The 21,805-nt window shown below is 42.2% G+C and overlaps 1 protein-coding gene across 1 annotated transcript; it reads right to left on the bottom strand.

Moving 5' to 3' along the window:
* Positions 1-2,360: 2,360 nt before the first annotated feature.
* On the bottom strand, positions 2,361-15,879 carry lamtor1 (late endosomal/lysosomal adaptor, MAPK and MTOR activator 1). Its single transcript, XM_080731488.1, has 5 exons — positions 15,686-15,879; positions 11,204-11,346; positions 8,904-8,981; positions 7,839-7,962; positions 2,361-4,421 (listed from the first exon to the last, which is right to left on the bottom strand). The coding sequence occupies exons 1-5, from the start codon at positions 15,725-15,727 to the stop codon at positions 4,329-4,331; spliced, it is 480 nt and encodes a 159-aa protein (XP_080587614.1). The 5' UTR covers positions 15,728-15,879; the 3' UTR covers positions 2,361-4,328.
* Between the last annotated feature and the right edge of the window lie 5,926 nt (positions 15,880-21,805).

Below are 21,805 nucleotides of genomic sequence, written 5' to 3'. Positions count from 1 at the left end.
GGACAGTAGACTGACAGGACATGGGGGGAGAGACAGGGAGTGACACACGGCAAAGGTCATCTGGATTGGGAATCGAACCGGTGACACCACCAGGCATCCATGCCTATGTGGCAATGCCTAAGTGGTATGCGCCCGGACCAGTAGGCCAGCGGGCGCCCGAAAGATAAATATTTTGTCGCATTCCTGAGCCAATAATCAAATTATTGGCTTAGGAATGCGGCACATTTCTTTTTACAAATCTCCAGGTATGAGGGTGTGAAATTGATAACAAATTTAATTTTTTGGGTTAACACTTCTTGGACCGTGGGTGCATGCAATCATGACATAACTCAGGACACAATTTCTTTGTATTGATTATTTGAAAACGATGTATATTTTAGCTATTTTAGACTATACTTACTGTGCATACTGTATCATGCCTTATTTATATACTTAAATGTTACTGTAGATATGTTTCATCAAGAGTTTGTGTTGAAAAATAAAAATGTGTTGACAGAAAATAAAGCTCACTCGAATGTTTTATTTCTTCCTCATAAGTGACCTTCAGATGACGTCGTGTTTGTGAAATTAATTCGACTTGCTTACATTTCTGATTTTGTATCTTCTTGAAGAGAAAACACCATTTCTGGAACACTATATGGAGTTGACAACCCACCTTTGTTTATTTAAGAGATGGAGACTCCTGTTACTGAACAAACACTCAAAGCATTAACTAAACTCATCATAAAAAGAAAGGAAACTTGAATTCAGTCCATTACATCTCCCCTTTAATAATACCAAATGGTATTGTTTGATATCATTGTTATTGTTGATTTGTCACCTTTACAACGAGGTACAGCTTGTAAGGATCTGCCATTCGTGGAATGAGCAACATAGCCAAACGTGTGGGTAGCGCCCCTCCAAAAATGGTCAAAATGGCCTGGCAGGCATGCAATACTTTCTTTTTGTGTTCACCTTTGTTACTTGGAGCATTGAATGACTGCTCTCTCCCACAGTAATAAGGGGGGAAAAAACATATTGGCCATTTCTACACTTGGTTAATGTTAAGCTCAGTGTCACTGACGCCCAAAACGAGAGTAAATGCCAGCAGAACAGTATTGCAAGCCATTTTGGCTAAACTTTGGTCGGCGCTACCCACACGTTTGGCTGTGGTGCTCATGCCTCGAATGCCCGATGCTTACAAGCTGTACCTCGTAAAGTGTAAGGTGACAAATCAATGATAAAAATAATATAAAACACAATACAATTTGGTATTATTAAAGGGGAGATATAATAGACTGAAGTCAATTTTCCCTTCTTTTTGTGCCGAGTTTATTTAACCAAAAATGTGTTTTAACAAATATATCACCAATAGCAATCCATTGCAATGATTATCACATTGAGCTTTGTTTTTAACATTGTTTCAACCAAAAATAGAATGTACAAGTACAATATAATATTGTTTTTATTAATATATTTCTGCAAGTTAATCATTCAATATTGGCCAAGTTACCGGTTTGAAGGTGAGGTGAGGTTACCTTCATATAGTCTACAGTGAAATATTTTAGAATGATAAACAGACTATCCTTGCTTTGGTTTTGTTACGATTATTTATTAGAAGATTAGTCAACCAGCGCCACCAAACACAGCTCACGCGCTCTCACACACAGCGCACACACACACACACACACACACACACACACACACTTAGTCCATAATTCTTAACACACAAACACACAGTCTTTATGTTTAAAGTATTTAATTAACGCATTAAATGAACAAAACAAAATCTTAAAACCTTTTTGGTGCTAGCCTAAGAAATGACAAACATAATCCAGGTAGTATTGGAACATTTTAACGTAACAAACAAAAAACAAACAAACAACAGAAACCTAACAAAACGCTAAGACCACACTGCAAAAAAAGAACAAAAAAATGTAAAGGAAAAAAAAGACCAAACTTGAAAAGTCATCACAGCCTTGCAGATTTCCCTTTACAGTCCCAGGACAGGCTCTTCCTGGCCAAACATACTCTTAATAAGCTCTCCCCCAAAGAGCACAAATACCATAAACTCAAGAAAAACAAATAAATAATCATTTAAGGTGATCTGTGCCTGGACAGTGGGAGACTTTATGCTGCAATGGCAGTTATTTTCTGATCCATACTGCAGTGTTTCTCAACCACTGTGCCTGGGGACCTTTGGTGTGCCCCTGAGAAGGGACAAGTGTGCCCCTTGAAACTGCTTGAAAGCCAGTATTGTATTTATCATTTTAAAAATGATTTAAACTAGTGAAAACAGCCGATCTACAAGCACACAACGCCTCGCGGTGCGAGGCGTTGTGTGCTTGTAGATCGGCTGTTTTCACTACTTTTGTGCGACAGCCTTGTATGATGAAGCAGGGCTTTACTTTGCGAAGAAACGTACACACTTGAAACTTGGAGATACAAGGTTTCTTCCCGACAGTGCCGACATTTACACCCCCGTATCATGTCGGTGTGCCCATGGATTCTTGGGACATGAAAAGTGCGCCCATGCAGAAAAAAGGTTGAGAAACACTGCCATACTGTATGAACAACTTGTTACACTCTCAAGCCTTTTTAAAAAGCTAATAAAGCTGGGATTTTAAAAGTGTTTTTCTTTTCTTGTCATTTTCATAAAAATCTCTTCACTCCCAAGAAGCCAAATCCTGAACAAAGTATTCCCCACGAAGGGGAACCTACATACAATCCATTTCAGGGTTACGTTCTTTAATTTCTATTCGAACAAACCACAATATTCTGTACAAAGAAGGCATCAAAAAAACTGCGATACGATCAATTCGCGATCAATACGTTGTCCGACCCTGCCACCTCCCACCTGCATCCCCTTGTTGACCTACTGTCACCACTGCAATTAAATGTGAAGTTAATTATGTGATATGAACACAAGGGGCTGCCAGTATAATTAGTTTGAGCTAGAAAAAGATGTAAACTCAGACAAGGTGTCCAAAATGTGTCGAAAAAACCTTCCCCCCCCCCCAATTGGCACAGATTGGCCTATCTTTACATCCCTCACTCAGCAAAGACTGGCTGCGTACAGCACTTGATGTCACCTCAAACTGGACAACAATTTGCTGTCTAGAATACACATTATGAACAAGGTGTCTCAGTGCTAATCACACGTACAATAAATGTTCCACCGGGATAAGCCAAATTCTCTGGATAATTAGTTTGAATTGAATATATACCATGTACTTTTGTTATGTCAAATAGCAAAAATATCCAATCAAATAGCAAAAATATCCAATCTACAAGCCCATCAGTGCGCTGTGATGCGTTATGAGCTTGAAGAAATTATCAAAGCTATTTTCACTAAATGTTTGCCTATTATGACCCTAGGGCTTGTGTGGTTTGTTGTGCAGCATGGCCAGATTCCTCCTTCATTGCCATTTCTTGTCAAAGACCAGAACAGGACAATTACAAGCTAAACAAAAAGAAAAAGAAAAATCACCACAAAAGTGAACAAATATGATTGCTTTGACTAGGGCAAAATAATGGGTGGATAGGGTCATCATAGGAATCCAAAAGAAGGATATTAGACATCCACAGTGAGAACTAATCAATAGTCGTGTACCCCCACCCTTCGGTCTAAAGTAAAAACATGGTGTTAGCTTGAGCTTGTTTCCATTTAGTCATCACAATTCCTGTTTAACGTCCTTACGTTTAACTGTAAGGAATGAATGTTTATCTACTAATTCCTCAGTAGTTGAATCTATGTAAAGCTGCGTTGCTTGCTTGTTTGTGCAGCTTAACCAAAGGCCCGGTAACTTGCTTCGTTGTGAAGCTAGAGCTTTAGGGGTGATTTATTATTATTATATTCAGTCATGCTAAACATCATAGACGTCATAACAGTACAAACAACCCTTAAACTATGAGCATCTGTAAAGCTACAATCCCTAATTTCCATGATGCCCATCGCCTCGCCCTCCAAACAGAGAGAGATAATTGCAACGATGTCCGAACTAAAACAAAGATGGCGACACATCTAGTAGTATCCAAACCCGGTGCGTTGTTTGCTTCAAATAACTTAACCGATATTGTCAACCTGGGGTCCTACCCGACACCGGGGTCTGAATGTCGGGAGACCACCTCTAACCACTGCACATGTGTTATATTGTATGTACATACTCTACCATACAGATTGGTTAAAATAACGCTTTATTCATTAAAATAAGTTCTGGATTGTAGCTTTAGACACACTTGACAGGCATGTCAGTAAGGAAGGATGGGTAAATATTGTGATTTTATTTCCTGGAGAGATATGAGAGAGTGAGATGGTGGGAAGGATATGCAGGCCAGAGACGCAGAAATCAGGGGATGGCAAACTGAACGACCAGCTCTTCTTTCGCGTCCACCTTGATCTGAGATATTGCACTGTATGCATACGCTGCTATCTTGGATACCTGCAAGAACAGAATAACACGGTAAGCAAGGGGTCTTCAACGTTTTCAGGCCAAGGACCCCTTAGTCGAGAGGGAGATGAAGCAGGGACCCCCCACAACCCATAGATACCATATAGTTTCATCGTTTGACAGCACAATCAGTGTATTTTGGGTTCATGTCAATTTGTGTTTCCAGACATTTAACCACTTGAACTGTCAATACTTAATAAACTTGACGTTTCACTCTGTACTTAAGTCTGCTCTTTTTCCCCTCTACACGAAACCTCTTTGCCAAAAAATAGCCGATCCATAAGCTCACAACGCCTCGCGCTGCGAGCTTGTAGATCGGCTATTTTTTTGGCTTAACTCATACAGTGCCGCCGGCCACAAGGGGCGCTAGAGTGCCAGAAATTTCTCCATAGACCTTCGCTCTAGCTTCCGTCGACACTGTCCCAAGTGCCTTGGGATTTCACTCTAGCCAACGCTATGGGAGACGAGAGGAGGAAGCTAGCTGACACGTAGCCAAAATGCTAACCCATTTAGAAGCCCGATCTAAAGCTATTTCAGTCGCAAAAAACGTTTTCTTTGGGTCTGGGAACACAATCCGGAGAAAATCCTGTCTAAAGATGTGATTTATCATTGGAGTGGGCGGCGCGATGTGGCCGTTAGCGCGACTACGGCCCGTGGATGGCCGAGTCTAAGTCCCGGCCATGGATGGAAATTTAGACCGGGGCTTCGTTGAGGCCTCCGATTAAATAATTCATTTTATTAAATATCCCGAACTAGTTCGGGATAGGCACCCTGGCATACGTCGCGCCGCCGACAGTATATATTGAGGTTTTTTTGGGGGGCTCTAAACTTTATTTTAAACCATTTTCAATGGAATAAATCGTCGGACCATCTAGCGTCTCTCGTTGGCTAGGACCACCCACGTTGCTCCAAGCAGCTCGGGGTAAGTAAAATAGCAAATAAAATATTGGATTGGATTGAAATAAAGCCAAACTTGTTCGGGATAGGCACTGTAAGAGTTAAGTTCACAGAATATGGACAATAAGGTTCAAGTTGTTAATGTAAAAAAGAAGAAAACACGTTTCTATCACTCATAGATTTGGAGGACCCCCTGTAGTAGCTCTGGGGACCCCCTAGGGGTCCCGGACTCCCTTGTTAGCACTGTGCAGTTTCCCAAAACCATGCATACAATACCTGTCAAACTACTTCTCTAGAGTGAGTGACACACATGGGCATAACATCAGAGGGAGCATAATTGACATCATAATGCCATTCCCCCAAAATCAAGCTAAAACACGCTTCTACTGTGCTGCCACCAAAATGTGGAATGACCTACCAAAAGAAAAGGATCTCGACTCCCTGCCTGAACTCAAAACCAACCTAAAAGATGTATATCTGCAACGTTAACGTAAGTAAGTAAGTAAGTAGAGGTTTTTGGAGCGGTGAAAGCGCTCCCAATAGACAGGTATGTCTGTGGCTGGCTGGCTATGTGGCTGGCTGGCTGGCTGGCTGGCTGGCTGGGTATGTCTGTAGCCTGGCAATACCTTGAGTGGCCACACTAGTTAAAGGAGGGGCGCTGTTGTGCAGGCACAAACACACACACACACACACACACACACAGATTCACCGCTCCACTTCGAACCGAGGTTTGATTTTTTTATATTCTCACAGAGAACTCACAAAGAGCTTTACAGACAACTGGGGATAAAAACACAGTTTTGAAATCAACAGAAACACAAACTGTACAACTAAACTCAGAAACAGCAGACACATTACACACAAAGAAGATAAAATCAAGGATATCCTGCAAATGCTTACAGCACTATGATTACTATGGTACTATAGAGCTATTTAACACGTTAAGCCATTTACATACTGTATCATTGTATGACAAAGAAAATAGTTGCTCTACGAGCTCATAATGCATTGTGATGCGAGCTTGTAGATCAGCTATTTTCCTTTTTTAAGAGATTTGAACATTAAAACAAATGTCCAAAATAGGGACACAAGGGTTAATGTGATTAAACCACTCACTGAAATAACAGAGCCCTGGCATTCCATGCTAATCTCCACCACCTCACTCCCTGGCACTGCTCTATCCTTACAGGGGTTGACTTGACACTAAGGTTTCAGAGGCCCTTGCCCGTCGGGCAAGTACAGGTCATGTTCTACTTGCCCAAAGGTCATGCCCACTTGCCCGAAAAGTAAATCGTCCATTATAAAATTATCAATTTAACACTTACTACTTGGCTTTCTGGGGCTGTGCGATGAAAAATGTCATACTGTACCTCAATACTTCCAAATACCAAATACCTGCATAGCTTACGTTATTTTACATTTTTAAGTGTAGCAACAGTAAAAACAGAACATTATTGGTAAACAGTCAGTGCTCTCATTTTACATTCCACAGACCAGAAGACAGCCCTCTGGCCACGTTCAGGGGATTAGACAGATATCTGGTGTTGTGTTTATAGACGGTTGCGTCCCCTCTCAAATGAGCACTTGCCAGGTTGGGCAACCCGAAAGTTTTATTTACCTGCCGGGGGCAGGTGGGCAAGCCTTAGTGTCAATGCCTGCCTTATAACCCTTCTTGATGTGGTTTTACTATACAGATTAGGGATGTAACGATTTATCATACATTGATTTAAATCGATTCAAACAGGGGACGATTTAAATCGATGTAACGGTAGGAGTGAACTCGGAGCGACAGACACAGAGAAATCATCAACGCTGCAACGGAAGTTCTCACAGCAGTACTACGTCCCTGATCAAGATTTCATTCACTCTGTAAATACACACATTTCTCACATTACACACAGCAGGTCTATGTTTGGGGGATCAACATGAGCGAATAGCGAGCCGTGACAACAACCCCCTGAAGCGAGGAGCGGCATTTCCCCTCTGCTCAGCTCAGCTCGTATGCTCTGACCCACACTCCTTTGTGGTATTTGTCACTGTATATTTGCATACAAGGAGGCAAATTACAGTACAGTATCCGCATTTAACCATCTTAACACATTCACAGCCATGGACGACTTAAGTCGTCATTCAAAATTCTGCGGGTTATTGCCATGGACGACTTGAGTTGTCAAACAGATTTTCCGCTCAGCACTGCACCAATCAAAGTCACTGGATTGGTTTAAAGATTTCAGAATCTCAAAAGACTGGTGTCTACATGACACGAAAGAGACATCGGTGTCTACCGTCTACATATTTACAAGAAAGAGACAGAGGAGAAAGTGGTACAATCAGCTGGGGCATTAAGGCCACTGTGGCAGGTGTTTGTACTGTTTGCCACTTTGGACAAGAGCGTCCGTTAAATGCCTAAATTGTATGTAACATCTTGAATCTATGAAGTGTTCAAGATTCAAAATTGTTCAACATTTCACACAAATAGTATAGTAAAACGTGTTGATGCACAACATTCACCTGCTGAACATCTGAATATGGCACCAGATCGCTGGCCAGCACTTGGTGAGGCTGGCTGGTGAGAGAGGGCAGAGCATGGGCCTTCTTCTGTGGCAGAGTGTTGCTCAACAATGCCAGCTTTGTACTGAAACAAACACACAAAACAAACGCTTTATCCAAACAGAACCTGCGAGCTTTATTAACCTACTTAGTTGGCTGGGGTCCCCCAGGGCTAAATACTTCTGCTCCTTATTTCCCCTTTTACATAAAATATCTTAAAAAATAGCAGATCTACAGCTAATTTTGCCAAATCTTCCTAGATAACAATGCATCCGTATTATATACAAAAGAGAATAAAATGAGAGCACTGCAGAAAGAACATTACACTCTGTGAACAGAGTGTGATGTTTTGTTCCTTTTGTTATGTCCTGTAAGCCATAAACACCCTTAAACCCTATAGGACAACTTCAACCATTTACAACCTATCTTCATAAAATTGGTCCTCTCAATAATGCTCAAGATAAAAATGGTACCATTTTCTTCTACTCACGCTGCGTTTCATAGAAGGGATGAGGACAGTTCAGAAACCTGCCTATCGTTAGATGTGTTTTTTTCTTTTCAAACAAGATTTTTAATTGTTTTATTAAAGCCAATGGCTTCCATTACAGCATGCTAAACTGTCCAGGAGTAGCTTGGATTCCCCATCGATGAAATACTCCATTTTGGTAGTGACTCTCTACCAAATGGAAGTGACTCCAAATATTGGAGAGATATTATCAATATTTGCTCCAGTGATTAGAAATTGATATTCCAAAATAATATCCCTTTTGACTTGGACTGCAATGAAAGAGCTCTCAAAGTCACTCTTTTAGCACATAAACATACAGAAATTGATTTCCTGCCAATGTACAATTTGGAATATCAATTTCTCATCAATGGAGCAACTACTGAAGATACAGTACTATATACACAACCTAACCCTATTACGTCATTTAGCTTTACAATAGTGACCACACAGTGAGCATCCACATACAGTACCTGTATTTAGCTTTACAATAGTGACCACAGGGGTGAGCCTCCACATACCTGTATTGCCTTGCTTTGTCCATATATTCATGCTGCTCCATCCCCTGAGAGTCTGCGGCCGAGACATCGATGATGTTCCTACAGACAGAGACAATCAATCAATCAATCACATTGTCTATTCACTACTTTGGTACATGATGGACAGACCATGGCCCCACATGACTATGCTTCAATGTTGTGTATTTTTGTAAAGCCATGATTCTCAATTCTCTCTCATTTCAAGGACCCCAAGTGTTATGCATTAGGCCACAACCCCCCACCCCCATTTTATTTTTTATTTGTGCTTGATTCTTAATCTTTTGGACCCTGACCTACATAGAGTGTACAAACTGGAACCAAATGCCATGTTAAGAATAAATGGAGTAGGACAGGGGGTCTTCAGCAGGGGGTCCGCCAAATCTTCTAGAATCCCTATTCTGAGGGGAACATTAGCCAAAAATAGCAGAAGAGGTTTGGTGTGTAGAGGGGAAATAATCAAACCTCGGTTCGAAGTGAAGCGGTGAATTTTTATTCTATGTGTTCTAGAGCTATGAAATCTGTGTTCTAGATCTATACATTCTGTGTTCTAGATCTATACTTTCTATGTGCTTTAGTTCTATATTTTTTTTATGAATTCTGAATGAATGAATGATTTTGTCTGGAGGGACAAATTGTCATGTGAAGCTTGACCAATCCTCAATTCTGCATGCACGGGACAGACATGGGACAGACAAAGCCACACCTCGGAAGCGGATTTCGCCGCTTCAAAAAAAGAGCAGATCAAGTAAAGAGCCAAAGGTCAAGTTAGACCTAGGTTTTCAGAAAAACATCAAATATTATTCAAAAAATTACAAAAACAAATACGTTGCTACATACTGTACACACAGTACTGTACTACACTAAAATGTATTCCCGGCCTAAATGGGTTAAGGGAGGTTTAAGTGGTTAAATGTCTGAAAATAGACATTTAAATGAATCCAACACAACGCTACACGATAGTGCTGTGATGTCAAACATCAAGTCAATTAAGCCATCTATGAAATCTAAGAAAATGTTTAATCTGCAACACAATTTATATGGTGGGGGTCCCTGCTTCATCCCTCTCTCAGCTAGGGTGTCCTTGGCCTGAAAAAACATTGAAAACCCCTGGTGAGAAGGCGTTACAACGGATACTACTTATTAACATAGAGCTTGATCCAAAACTCTTCTTATTAGGCCTTTACCCGATCGGCCATAAGATAAAAAACTGCGAGATAAAATTTCTGGACCGTGGGTTCCTACAAGCCAAAAGGGTTATCGCCCTTTCATGGAAAAAGACAGGGAAACCTAGCATCGCTCAGTGGTTTAAGGAACTATCTTTATGCCTTCCTTTAGAAAGAATTACATACACTCTCAAAAACAAACAAGAGCTATTTGAGAAAATATGGGGACATTTTATTCAGTATGTCAAGGGAAACGATCTTTCCTACAGTATCTGATGGAGGAACCAGGAGTGGGGTAGTTGTTTCTTTGTTTTGTTTTCTCTCTACGGTCATTTGTCTGGCCTGGTGGCTTATGAGTCGGGATGTTGATGTGATGTATGTGCTCTTTGTGTCATGATTATTTTATATTCTTCAGGTTTTCGTTTTTTGTGTTTTTTTTTTGTTTGTTTGTTTTGTCTGAACTTTGCTTTTATTGTATTGTATGTGTTGTTTTGTATGTATAAAAAAAGAAAATAAACATATTGTTTAACACTCAAATACCTGGAACGCGCCCGAGTCGCGTTCGATTTTAACCACTTTAACCACTGTTTTATGCCTTAACCATTGAAAAATAGCAGATATACAAGCTCACAGCGCGGCACCGAGTGCCGCGCTGCGAGCTTGTAGATCTGCCATTTTTGAAAAATCTTGAAAATGAGTGCAAGTCTTTGAATATCTTTGACCAGATCTTTGACCCGACTTCTAAATCCTTCCTCTAAATCAGTGGTTCGCAAACTTTTTCACGTCAAGATCCCCCAAAATTACAGGTATTTGGCCACGGACCGCCATCTCAAAAAATGTTGTTCCAGGGACCCCCCAGAAGCAAATATTTGAGTTACAAATGTTCGCTTTTAAAATAGATATATTCAAAGACTTGCAAAGAAATATCATGATTTTTCAAAAATAGCAGATCTACAAGCTCGCAGCGCGGCACTCGGTGCCGCGCTGTGAGCTTGTATATCTGCTATTTTTCACTGGTTAAAGCAGTCAATAATCCTAGGCCTAAATGGGTTAAAAAAGAAAAAAAAAAAAAACCCTGGTGTAGGAGATGGTGTGAGGAGTAAAGAGAGCATGTCTTACAGTGCCGTCTTGGTGAGGATGGACGTTAGCAGAGCCTGCTCGTCTGTGCGCGCCGTGGGCACCGTGGGACTCCAGTCTGTCCCGTTGGGGGGTTTACTGTCGGGGTTGGGATCGATCAGACGCTTGTGCTCATCGTCTTGATCCTGCACAACCACAAAACATAATTCATACTAACAGTCAAAGAGCAGAAATGGAAGAGGAGGAAGGCTATGGCTTGTTGTAGTTGCAGGTAGTGTTGGGACAATATGAAAATTTCTTATCACGATTATTGTGACAAAATAAATCGCGATTTACGATATCATTGCGATAATCAAAATCTATTATCTTGGGGGGGGAACATTTGCCAAAAAATAGCAGATCTACACGCTCACAACTAGTCGCATCGCGACGCGTTGTGATTGTGAGCTTGTAGATCGGCTGTTTTTGGCAAAGACATTTGAGAGTGAAAAAAATACTCTATCAAGTACGTATACCAGTATTATAAGTACCTTTTACCAATTATAGAGGGTTTAAGTGGTACTGGATATGCAGCTCGGCAAATAAAAGGTGAATTGATCCCAGTGCATGTTTTTTATCACAATAAACGATACTACCGCTTATTTATCGTCCCATCCCTAGTTGTAGGAACTAGGAAGGCGCTGTTGTCCAAAAGGGGGGGGGGGGGGGGCATCACAATACAAAAACAAATATAGGCACTCCGCTCAAGTTCATAGGGCAACAATTAAAAACAAGCCAACATGTTTCTTCCTAAATAAGGCAGATTAAGCAACAGTGTATGTTAAATTATTCCATTACGATTATGGCAAAGGTAGCTACAGATTACTACAGAGTACAGACTGGCAGTCCAATGTCAGATCAGTCGGTTGGAAGGTGTGAAAAAACTTGATGAATGCACCTGAGAGCCGACACCGACAGACGGCTACTATGGTGCTAAAAATAGCCTATGGCTTGATGACTTTTTCAACAACAAGCCCACTGCTATCCAACGGTCGAAAGCCGCCGCTACCCTACAACTTGCATGTTGCAACCCGACGCAAGATTGTACCCACCACCCATTCAACAGCAGATTTTCGACAGACACGTTCCAATACTTACCACCGCCGATGCGGTGGAGAGCTAGTGAGCTACCTTAAGAGGTGTCACAGGACCAATTCAAAGCCTTTAGGGAGGTCCTTCATAGTATGGGACAGTATAAGCAAGGGTTGCTTTCCAAAGTACTGTTCTGGTCATAGGTTTGTTTTTGTTAGCTTGTTTTCCACCCCCAGACGTTATCGGTAGATGGAGATCTCCGATTGTGTGGCTACGCAACACTTCAGATTTCCTAACTAATCAACTCTTTAGGGGTTGTCAAGGCAAGAGTGTAAAAAGTCTAACAAAGTCTACTTATATGGATATATTGGTTACGGTATTATTCTTCACATCTTTTGAGCATCTCTTTTCTCTTTTGAGCCCCAAGTACAGAGCCAGCTCAGGTTTGTTTGACCACGTATCGATGTTTAGTTTAAGGCTGGTTCAAGGCTGAGGTTGCACATGAAGATACCAACTATGTATGCGTCCAAGAAACTTTCTTCTTCTACCTCAGATTTCCAGCTCAAGTGCTGAAAACATTTACCACTGGGATAATAAAGCCGGCCTGCATACTCAGGGGCGTCAGGGCATAAACTCAATCTTGACCTTCAGGTCAAAATCCATGTCAGATCCTGAGTCTAGGTGAGACATGACCTTTGACACTATCTAAATGTCTCAATAGAAGAGCAGGGAGACCAAATACAACCACCCCCAATTGTATAAGTTATGTTGTATAGACATACTCTACCTTACATAATGGACACAATTACATTGTTTTATGAATTACATTTAAATTAAAGGGACTACACCATGAATTTTCATTTTTCCTATTTGTATAATTTTTTTTGGTGTCCCACCAGCAACTTCTATCCTCACAAAGTCTTATTTCTGACCATTGTGTCTTTCTCAGTTTATGGGTGAATCTATGTAAGCAGGTCTCAGAACGGGCTGTCCTACTGCTACTATTGCTGTGCTGTGTGTTGTGCTGAGTAGGGGTTGGGGAGGGGTGGGCAGGCCTGAGCAGGAGGCGGGGAGGAGCTGGGATGACGGTGGGGCTCAATGGGAGAGTGTTTTCTGCTGGTGTTTCAGTCCGAGTGTATCAAAGGGTGCGTTCGGAAATGCACACCGGGTGTGTGCTCAGTGTAGTGAGTTCCTAAACCCAACCCTAATCCTAACCCTAAACTCAGTAAAACTATGCCTAAACTCAACCCTAACCCTAACCTCAGTAAAACTATGCCTAAACCTAACCCTAACCACATCCGGTGCGCATTTCCGAACGCACCCTTTGATACACTCGGACTGAATCACCAGCAGAAAACACTCTCCCGGGGCTCAATAGCGCAGTCCTCCCACTCAGGACAAGGTGGTACTGCAGCTGAAAATGCTCTGAAAGCCAGGCAGAAATGACAGGGGCTCTGTATTCTATTCAGAAGTGGTAATTTAGCATCAAACCTTTTGAAAAATGTTTTTTGGGACATAAACAATATGATGTAAATTATTTTTAAATGCATGGTGTAGAACCTTTAAGGAAAACAAATGGACTTTTCTCCTTTTTGATTACGCTATTGAAATCAAACCAACTACATCACCACTACATACAAGTAGTACCAGTAAGACTCCCTGATCGGGAGATAAGCGACCATCAGGTTGCATGTATACACACTGCAAAAAGCAACCTCATGGTGGCGCTAGTAGAGGGGCATGTGAGAAATCAGGGGCGTAGGGTTGTGGTTTGTCAGCCAAGGAGTGTGTGTGCAAAGTTTGGCATGGATAGGGACAACTGAATGACAGACAGCCGGTGGAGGTTTTCATAATAACTGTGTGACCTGACGGTCGCAACCAGTACTTGTAATAATAACGGTTATCCTGTGTACATTTTATGTTCAATTCAATTTTATTAAAGTGTCAAATCACAACAAGTTGTCTCAAGATGGTGAGAGTTAATCATCATTTCCAGAGTCGTTTGCGATGGCATTTGTGCACCAGCATGTCATGTGATGCGACAAACGTGTGTGCAGTTGACACAGGGCTGCAACTATAGACTGTATGAACGATAATGACCATTTGTTACGACCTCAAAGTGAAACCAGTGGTCATTTGGTCAACAGTCTATATGAGATTCCCTCAGTTCCTTCATTTCACTTTCAGGAACAGTAATATTACATTAGTAATAATTAGCAATTTAACAAGTGACAAGTTATTTTAAATTAGACATGCATGCCTTGCCTTCTTCTTCTAATGCACATTGACACTGCTGCTAAATCTATATTATTATTCAGCATCATTACTCGTTTCTTATTATTGCATTTCTCATCATCTTCTTGTTTTACTGTTGCGTTAAGCCAGTCTCTTCAGAACATGTCACTGCTTGTACTTGTATATGATGATGATATACGAGGATATGGTGAGACATAATAAACCTCTCTTGACTATTGACATGTGTCACATTTCTACTGATCAAATGCAAAAGAAAAATAAAGTATAATAAGTTGCCTAATAATATACTATAATGTACAATAACGTGTAGTTTATTGACAATGATGGTTCGAAACACTTGAGTGTTGGGTCTAATAGTAGTTGGTTACTGTCACTTTTGGTTCCCAGTTCAGAGTTAAAGGAACAGATTTACACTTGCTATCAAAGTGTCAAAAGGCCCTGCCTTATAGCAACTACTAGCAATCTGATGCTTCCATCTTCCAACTAGCTCTCCCAAAAAACTGAGACAAAAACTCAATCACATCGACCCGTGGTTTCAGGGGGACGATCATAACCCTCTAAAACGCAACCATAACGATCGACAACATCTGCGATCAAAATAAATCAGTTGCGAGGAGGAAGGAGAAGTAGAAGAAGGAAAGAAGAAGAAGTTGGAGTAACATGGTGAGCGTTAGCATGGTTAGCATCATCATCAGGGGTGTCACACCAAATTCTGGGCCCTGGGTACAAGGATTCACTGACTGAGGGCCCCTAATGTTCTTCATAGGGGGATAATAGCAGATATACAAGCTTGTAGATCTGCTATTTTTGAAAAATCGTTTGTGCAAGTCTGAATATTTCAAATCCTTCGAAGGTTTTTTTTTTAACCATGTTTCTATGTCAGTGGTGCTCAAACTCTTTCATGTGAAGGACCCCCAAAATGATATGTTATTTGACCTCGGACCAGCATCTCAAAATATTCAGTTCCATGAATCCAGGGACCCCCACCCCAGAAGCAAAATCTTACCAATGTTTGCTTAAAAATATACATATATTCAGGATTTGCACATTTTCACTATTTTTCAATAGCTAAAGTATAACATAATTCCAGGCAACTCCACCTCCTTGGGCCCTAGTAACTCAGTCCCCCCCCCCCCCCCTCCTTGTTGTGACGCCCCTGGTTAGCATTAGCATGGTTAGCATCATCATCATTATTACCTGCTCTGTGGTCTCGTTCTCGCTGCTGTAGCAGCAACCCATGGCCTCTGCTCTGTCTGTCCTCCTCCTCCTCCTCCTCCCACCTAAACTACTGACACAAACTACAGTGAGTCAACAGTCTGGACGAACACTGGAACGCGTTAAGTGTGTTTAAAGTGTGTGTTTATTGGTAGTATTCTCTCTTCTCCTCCAGTCCAGCTGAGTGTCAAACAAGAGCAGAACGCAGCGAGCCTCTCAGTCACATGACAGCAGCTGCTCACATAAAGCAATAACACTGCGACGTCACTTCCTCTCAGTCAGTGGAATTGTGGAAATCAGGCCTGTCAACATTGGACTGTCAGAATCCAGGAGATTTTTTGAGCGGTGGTCACAACGCTCCTATACGTGGCCGTGTGTGTGGGTCTGTCTGTCTGTCTGTATGCATGTCTGTCTGTATGTAGCCTGTATGTAGTACCTTTTGTGACCACACATGTTAAGGGTGGGGCGCTGTTGTTCAGGCCAGGCCAGGCCAGACACCCACCCACCCACACACACTTGACTTAAGTCATTACTTAAAGGGGCACTCCACCACTTTTCAACCTATGTTCATATAATTGGTCCTCACTCAAAAATAGCTTTTTTTTGAGCGGTGGTCACACCGTCTCCATAGCGTGGCCGTGTGTGTCTGTGTGTGTGTCTGTCTGTCTGTCTGTATGTAGCCTCTGGTGTAGCCTGAGTACCCTGGGTGACCAGAGAGGTGCTGTTGAGTCTAGCCTGCCCTGAGCATCAACTGCAATACACACACACACACACACCCACCCCACACACACAGGCACCCCCCCCCCCCCCACACCCCCCCACCCCACACACACAGGCACCCCTCCCTCCCCCCCCCCCCACAGGCACCCCTCCCCCCCCTCCCCACGACCACCGCTCAGTTCACACGGGTGTGATTTTTGGAGCTGTGTGCAGCTCCCTATACGTGGCTGTGTGGGTCTGTGTGTGTGTGTGTGTGTGTGTGTGTGTCTGTCTGTCTGTCTGTGTGTCTGTGTGTATGTAGCCTGACTTCGGCGCGTAACTAGTGCCGCACCATTTACGCCACTCGCGCAATATATACATCAAAATGTGCGGCTCGGCCGGGAATGGTGTTCTATTACCTTTCGTTCCGATCCGCCTTACCATGCCGACGTAATCGGCAAAAAACGACGCTTAATTGTCCCCATTGACTTATAATGGGACAATGCAAGAAATCACTTTCAAGTATTTTTCTCTCGTAAACCATAGGAGCTACAGTTTCAAACCTCGGAGAGGAGATTCATAATGATTTTAAGAATGAATCGAAAAATAATTACATCACTCGGCCTCATGGTGGCGCTATAACGGCCCACTTTACGTTTTGCCCCGTAACTCTTGAACCGTAGATCGGAAAATTAAAATTCTTTTGTCCCTGGATTCCTTGGGTCAAGACGCATCTCCCCATATAGGCCACGCCCATTTGCGCCAGGATAGATTTTCCGCCATCTTGAATTTTCTCCAAAACACACTTTTTGCTCCTTTTCCTACATATTTTCTTCAAATGTCACAAAAATCGGTACACATGATCTACACACACACACACACACACACACACACACACACACACACACACACACACACACACACACACACACACAGCTCCACTTCACACGGGTGTGATTTTTGGAGCTGTGTGAAGCACAGGCTCCCTATACGTGGCTGTGTGGGTCTGTGTGTCTGTGTGTGTGTGTGTGTGTGTGTGTGTCTGTCTGTATGTAGCCTGAACTTCCTAAACTTCGGCACGCCACTAGTCCCACAGTTTTGCCACCACACACTCGCGCCATATGTCAAATCGACCGGCTTACTCGGGAATCGTGGGCTATTACTTTTCTAAGAGAAAGGTTCTATAGTTTAATTGATATTAATTTATTAGTGAATTAATTTTCCCCATTGACTTATAATGGGAATTGCAAAAACTCACATTCAATTATTTGTCTCTCGCAAACCATAGGGGCTAGAGTTTCAAGACTTGGAGAGGAGGTTCATAATGATTTCAAGGATTAAATAAAAAATAACACCCCACTTTACGTTTTGGCCTGTAACTCTTGAACCGTAGGTCAGAAAATTAAAAATATTTTTTCCCTGGATTCCTTGGGTCATGACGCATCTCCCCATATAGGCCACGCCCATTTGCGCCATGATAGATTTTCCGCCATCTTGAATTTTCTCCAAAACACACTTTTTGCTCCTTTTCCTACATATTTTCTTCAAATGTCACAAAAATCGGTACACATGATCCACACACACACACACACACACACACACACACACACACACACACACACACACACACACACACACACACACACACACAGCTCCACTTCACACGGGTGTGATTTTTGGAGCTGTGTGCAGCTCCCTATACGTGGCTGTGTGGGTCTGTCTGTCTGTCTGTGTGTGTGTCTGTGTGTGTGTATGTAGCCTGAACTTCCTAAACTTCGGCACGCCACTAGTCCCACAGTTTTGCCACCACACACTCGCGCCATATGTCAAATCGACCGGCTTACTCGGGAATCGTGGGCTATTACTTTTCTAAGAGAAAGGTTCTATAGTTTAATTGATATTAATTTATTAGTGAATTAATTTTCCCCATTGACTTATAATGGGAATCGCAAAAACTCACATTCAATTATTTGTCTCTCGCAAACCATAGGGGCTAGAGTTTCAAGACTTGGAGAGGAGGTTCATAATGATTTCAAGGATTAAATGAAAAATAATTGTGTCATTTGGCCGCATGGTGGCGCCATAACACCCCACTTTACGTTTTGGCCTGTAACTCTTGAACCGTAGGTCGGAAAATTAAAAATATTTTTTCCCTGGATTCCTTGGGCCATGACGCATCTCCCCATATAGGCCACGCCCATTTGCGCCATGATAGATTGTCCGCCATCTTGAATTTTCTCCAAAACACACTTTTTGCTCCTTTTCCTACATATTTTCTTCAAATGTCACAAAAATCAGTACACATGATCCACACACACACACACACACACACACACACACACACACACACACACACACACACACACAGCTCCACTTCACACGGGTGTGATTTTTGGAGCTGTGTGCAGCTCCCTATACGTGGCTGTGTGGGTCTGTCTGTCTGTCTGTGTGTGTGTGTCTGTGTGTGTGTATGTAGCCTGAACTTCCTAAACTTCGGCACGCCACTAGTCCCACAGTTTTGCCACCACACACTCGCGCCATATGTCAAATCGACCGGCTTACTCGGGAATCGTGGGCTATTACTTTTCTAAGAGAAAGGTTCTATAGTTTAATTGATATTAATTTATTAGTGAATTAATTTTCCCCATTGACTTATAATGGGAATCGCAAAAACTCACATTCAATTATTTGTCTCTCGCAAACCATAGGGGCTAGAGTTTCAAGACTTGGAGAGGAGGTTCATAATGATTTCAAGGATTAAATGAAAAATAATTGTGTCATTTGGCCGCATGGTGGCGCCATAACACCCCACTTTACGTTTTGGCCTGTAACTCTTGAACCGTAGGTCGGAAAATTAAAAATATTTTTTCCCTGGATTCCTTGGGCCATGACGCATCTCCCCATATAGGCCACGCCCATTTGCGCCATGATAGATTGTCCGCCATCTTGAATTTTCTCCAAAACACACTTTTTGCTCCTTTTCCTACATATTTTCTTCAAATGTCACAAAAATCGGTACACATGATCCACACACACACACACACACACACACACACACACACACACACACACACACACACACACACACACACACACACACACACACACACACAGCTCCACTTCACACGGGTGTGATTTTTTTCCTCAGAGGAGGAAATCCAGCTTATAGAAACTGCAGGATTTCTATTCCTGAAAAGTTGCAATTTTAAAGTGGAAGCCATTGTTCTCGCGATAATAAAAATCTAAATATTTTTTTCAAACATACATTTTTTTGGGGGAAAATGATGATGTCACAAGACGATGGATTCTGAACTTCCAACAGCTCTTCTAGGAGACTTGGACTGAGTAGAAAAATCGAACCTCTGTTCGAAGTGGAGCTGTGTGTGTGTGTGTGTGTGTGTGTGTGTGTGTGTGTGTGTGTGTGTGTGTGTGTGTGTGTGTGTGTGTGTGTGCAACAGCGCCCCTCCCTTAACATGTGTGGTCAGAAAAGGTTACTGCAGGCTACAGACAGACAGACAGACACGGAGACAGACAGACAGACAGACAGACAGACAGACAGACAGACAGACAGACCCACACACACGGCCACGTATAGGGAGCTTGTGTTCCACACAGCTCCAAAAAATGGTGATATTTTATCATGAACATTAGTGAGGACCTATTATATGAAGACAGGTTGAAAAGTGGTGAACTACTCCTTTAAGTGAATATCTGTATGATCTTGCATGCATAGCCCCCACCCCTAAAGCGGGGGGGTCTGGGGGTCCTCCCCCAGAAAAAGAAAATTAACAGTAGATTTAATAGATTTAATTTCCTGTGTTCTGGTGAATTGTGTGCATGTTTGATACTTATCAGGCTTGCTTTACTAGCATGGGTACAATTTCGGCTTTAAAATGCCAAATGTAGGTGATGACTGAAGCAAAGTAAGACATCTTTAATAATATAATGACTTATCATCTTTAAGTCATTACTTAACTGAATATATGTTGCATGCATTGCCCCAACCCCTAAAGCAGGGGGTCACTCTGGGGGTCCTCCCCCAGATTTTTTTTTTTTTTTGAGCTGTGTGGAACACAAGCTCCCTATACGTGGCGGTGTGTGTCTGTCTGTCTGTCTGTCTGTCTGTCTGTCTGTCTGTCTGTATGTAGCCTCTGGTGTAGCCTGAGTACCCTGGGTGACCAGAGAGGTGCTGTTGAGTCTAGCCTGCCCTGAGCATCAACTGCAATACACACACACACACACACACACACACACACACACACACACACACACACACACACACACACAGCTCCACTTCGAACAGAGGTTCGATTTCACACACACACACACACACACACACACACACACACACACACACACACACACACACACACACACACACACACACAGCTCCACTTCGAACAGAGGTTCGATTTTTTTTTTTAACACTAGTCCTTACCCGTTCAAAGATATGAGCTCCGAAATGATGTGCAGTGTGTGGGTTATGGGGTGTGCACTGTGCACACAGTATATGATGGATGGAAAGTAACTTTCTGGTGCTTGCATGATAATATGTAGGAGCATCATAGTAAGAAATACCCGTTTCGTTTAAGGCTACAGAGATACTGTGTACCGATCTACATGACAACATCTGAAAGAGGGCCAGCCAACACCCCCCCCCCCCCCCCCCCCCCACACACACACACACACACACACACACACACGCACACACACACAGAGCTGGTTAAACATGTTGCCCCATGCTAGATGCAGAATAGATATGCCTCATGCTAGATGCAGAATAGATACTGTAGTAGTTACACCATAAAAATGCTAATATACATACTACCCGAGTTCATAAAAAGGTCAGTTTTAATTGTTTCGTAACATCCTTGATTTTGATCGTATTTAATCAGATTCTACATCTGCTGCAGAATAGATAGTAGATACACCATAAAAATGGTAATATAGACTACAGCATACGATTTGTGAAAGTGACAAACGGGCTTCACAGTTATGTCAGGTGTGTTCATATGCTTATGGTGATGCGATTTCAGATCAATTGCTCCAGCCACTGAGGAGAAACGCTGTTTCAGACAGACAAACACTCACTCACTCACTCACTCAGACAGACATTCGCAAAATTATAGTATAGATAGTAGATGTCATTTCCTGTGTTCTGGTGAATTTTTGGAGTTTGATACCAAATCCAGGAGATTCCTGGAACTTGACCTTTCACCCTGTACTTATAAGTGTCCTCTTTTCCCCCTCTACACCAAACCTCTAAGCCAAAAATAGAAGATCTACAAGCTCACAACGCCTCGCAGCACGAGGCATTGTGAGCTTGTAGATCTTCTGTTTTTGCCTAAATGTCTCAGAATATGGACACTAGGGTTCAACTGGTTATATAAAAAAAGAATATAT

This window comes from Nannobrachium achirus (assembly GCF_963921795.1).
Source record: "Nannobrachium achirus genome assembly, chromosome: 8".
NCBI lineage: Eukaryota > Metazoa > Chordata > Actinopteri > Myctophiformes > Myctophidae > Nannobrachium > Nannobrachium achirus.
This window is presented reverse-complemented; position numbering and strand designations above follow the sequence as displayed.

Coding starts and splice junctions, on each gene's coding strand:
- lamtor1 (XM_080731488.1), bottom strand. CDS start 15,727: ATGGGTTGCTGCTACAGCAGCGAGAACGAGACCACAGAGCAG. Junction 11,347..15,685: donor AGAACGAGACCACAGAGCAG/GTAATAATGATG, acceptor GTGGTTGTGCAG/GATCAAGACGATGAGCACAA. Junction 4,422..7,838: donor CATATTCAGATGTTCAGCAG/GTGAATGTTGTG, acceptor CTGTTCTTGCAG/GTATCCAAGATAGCAGCGTA.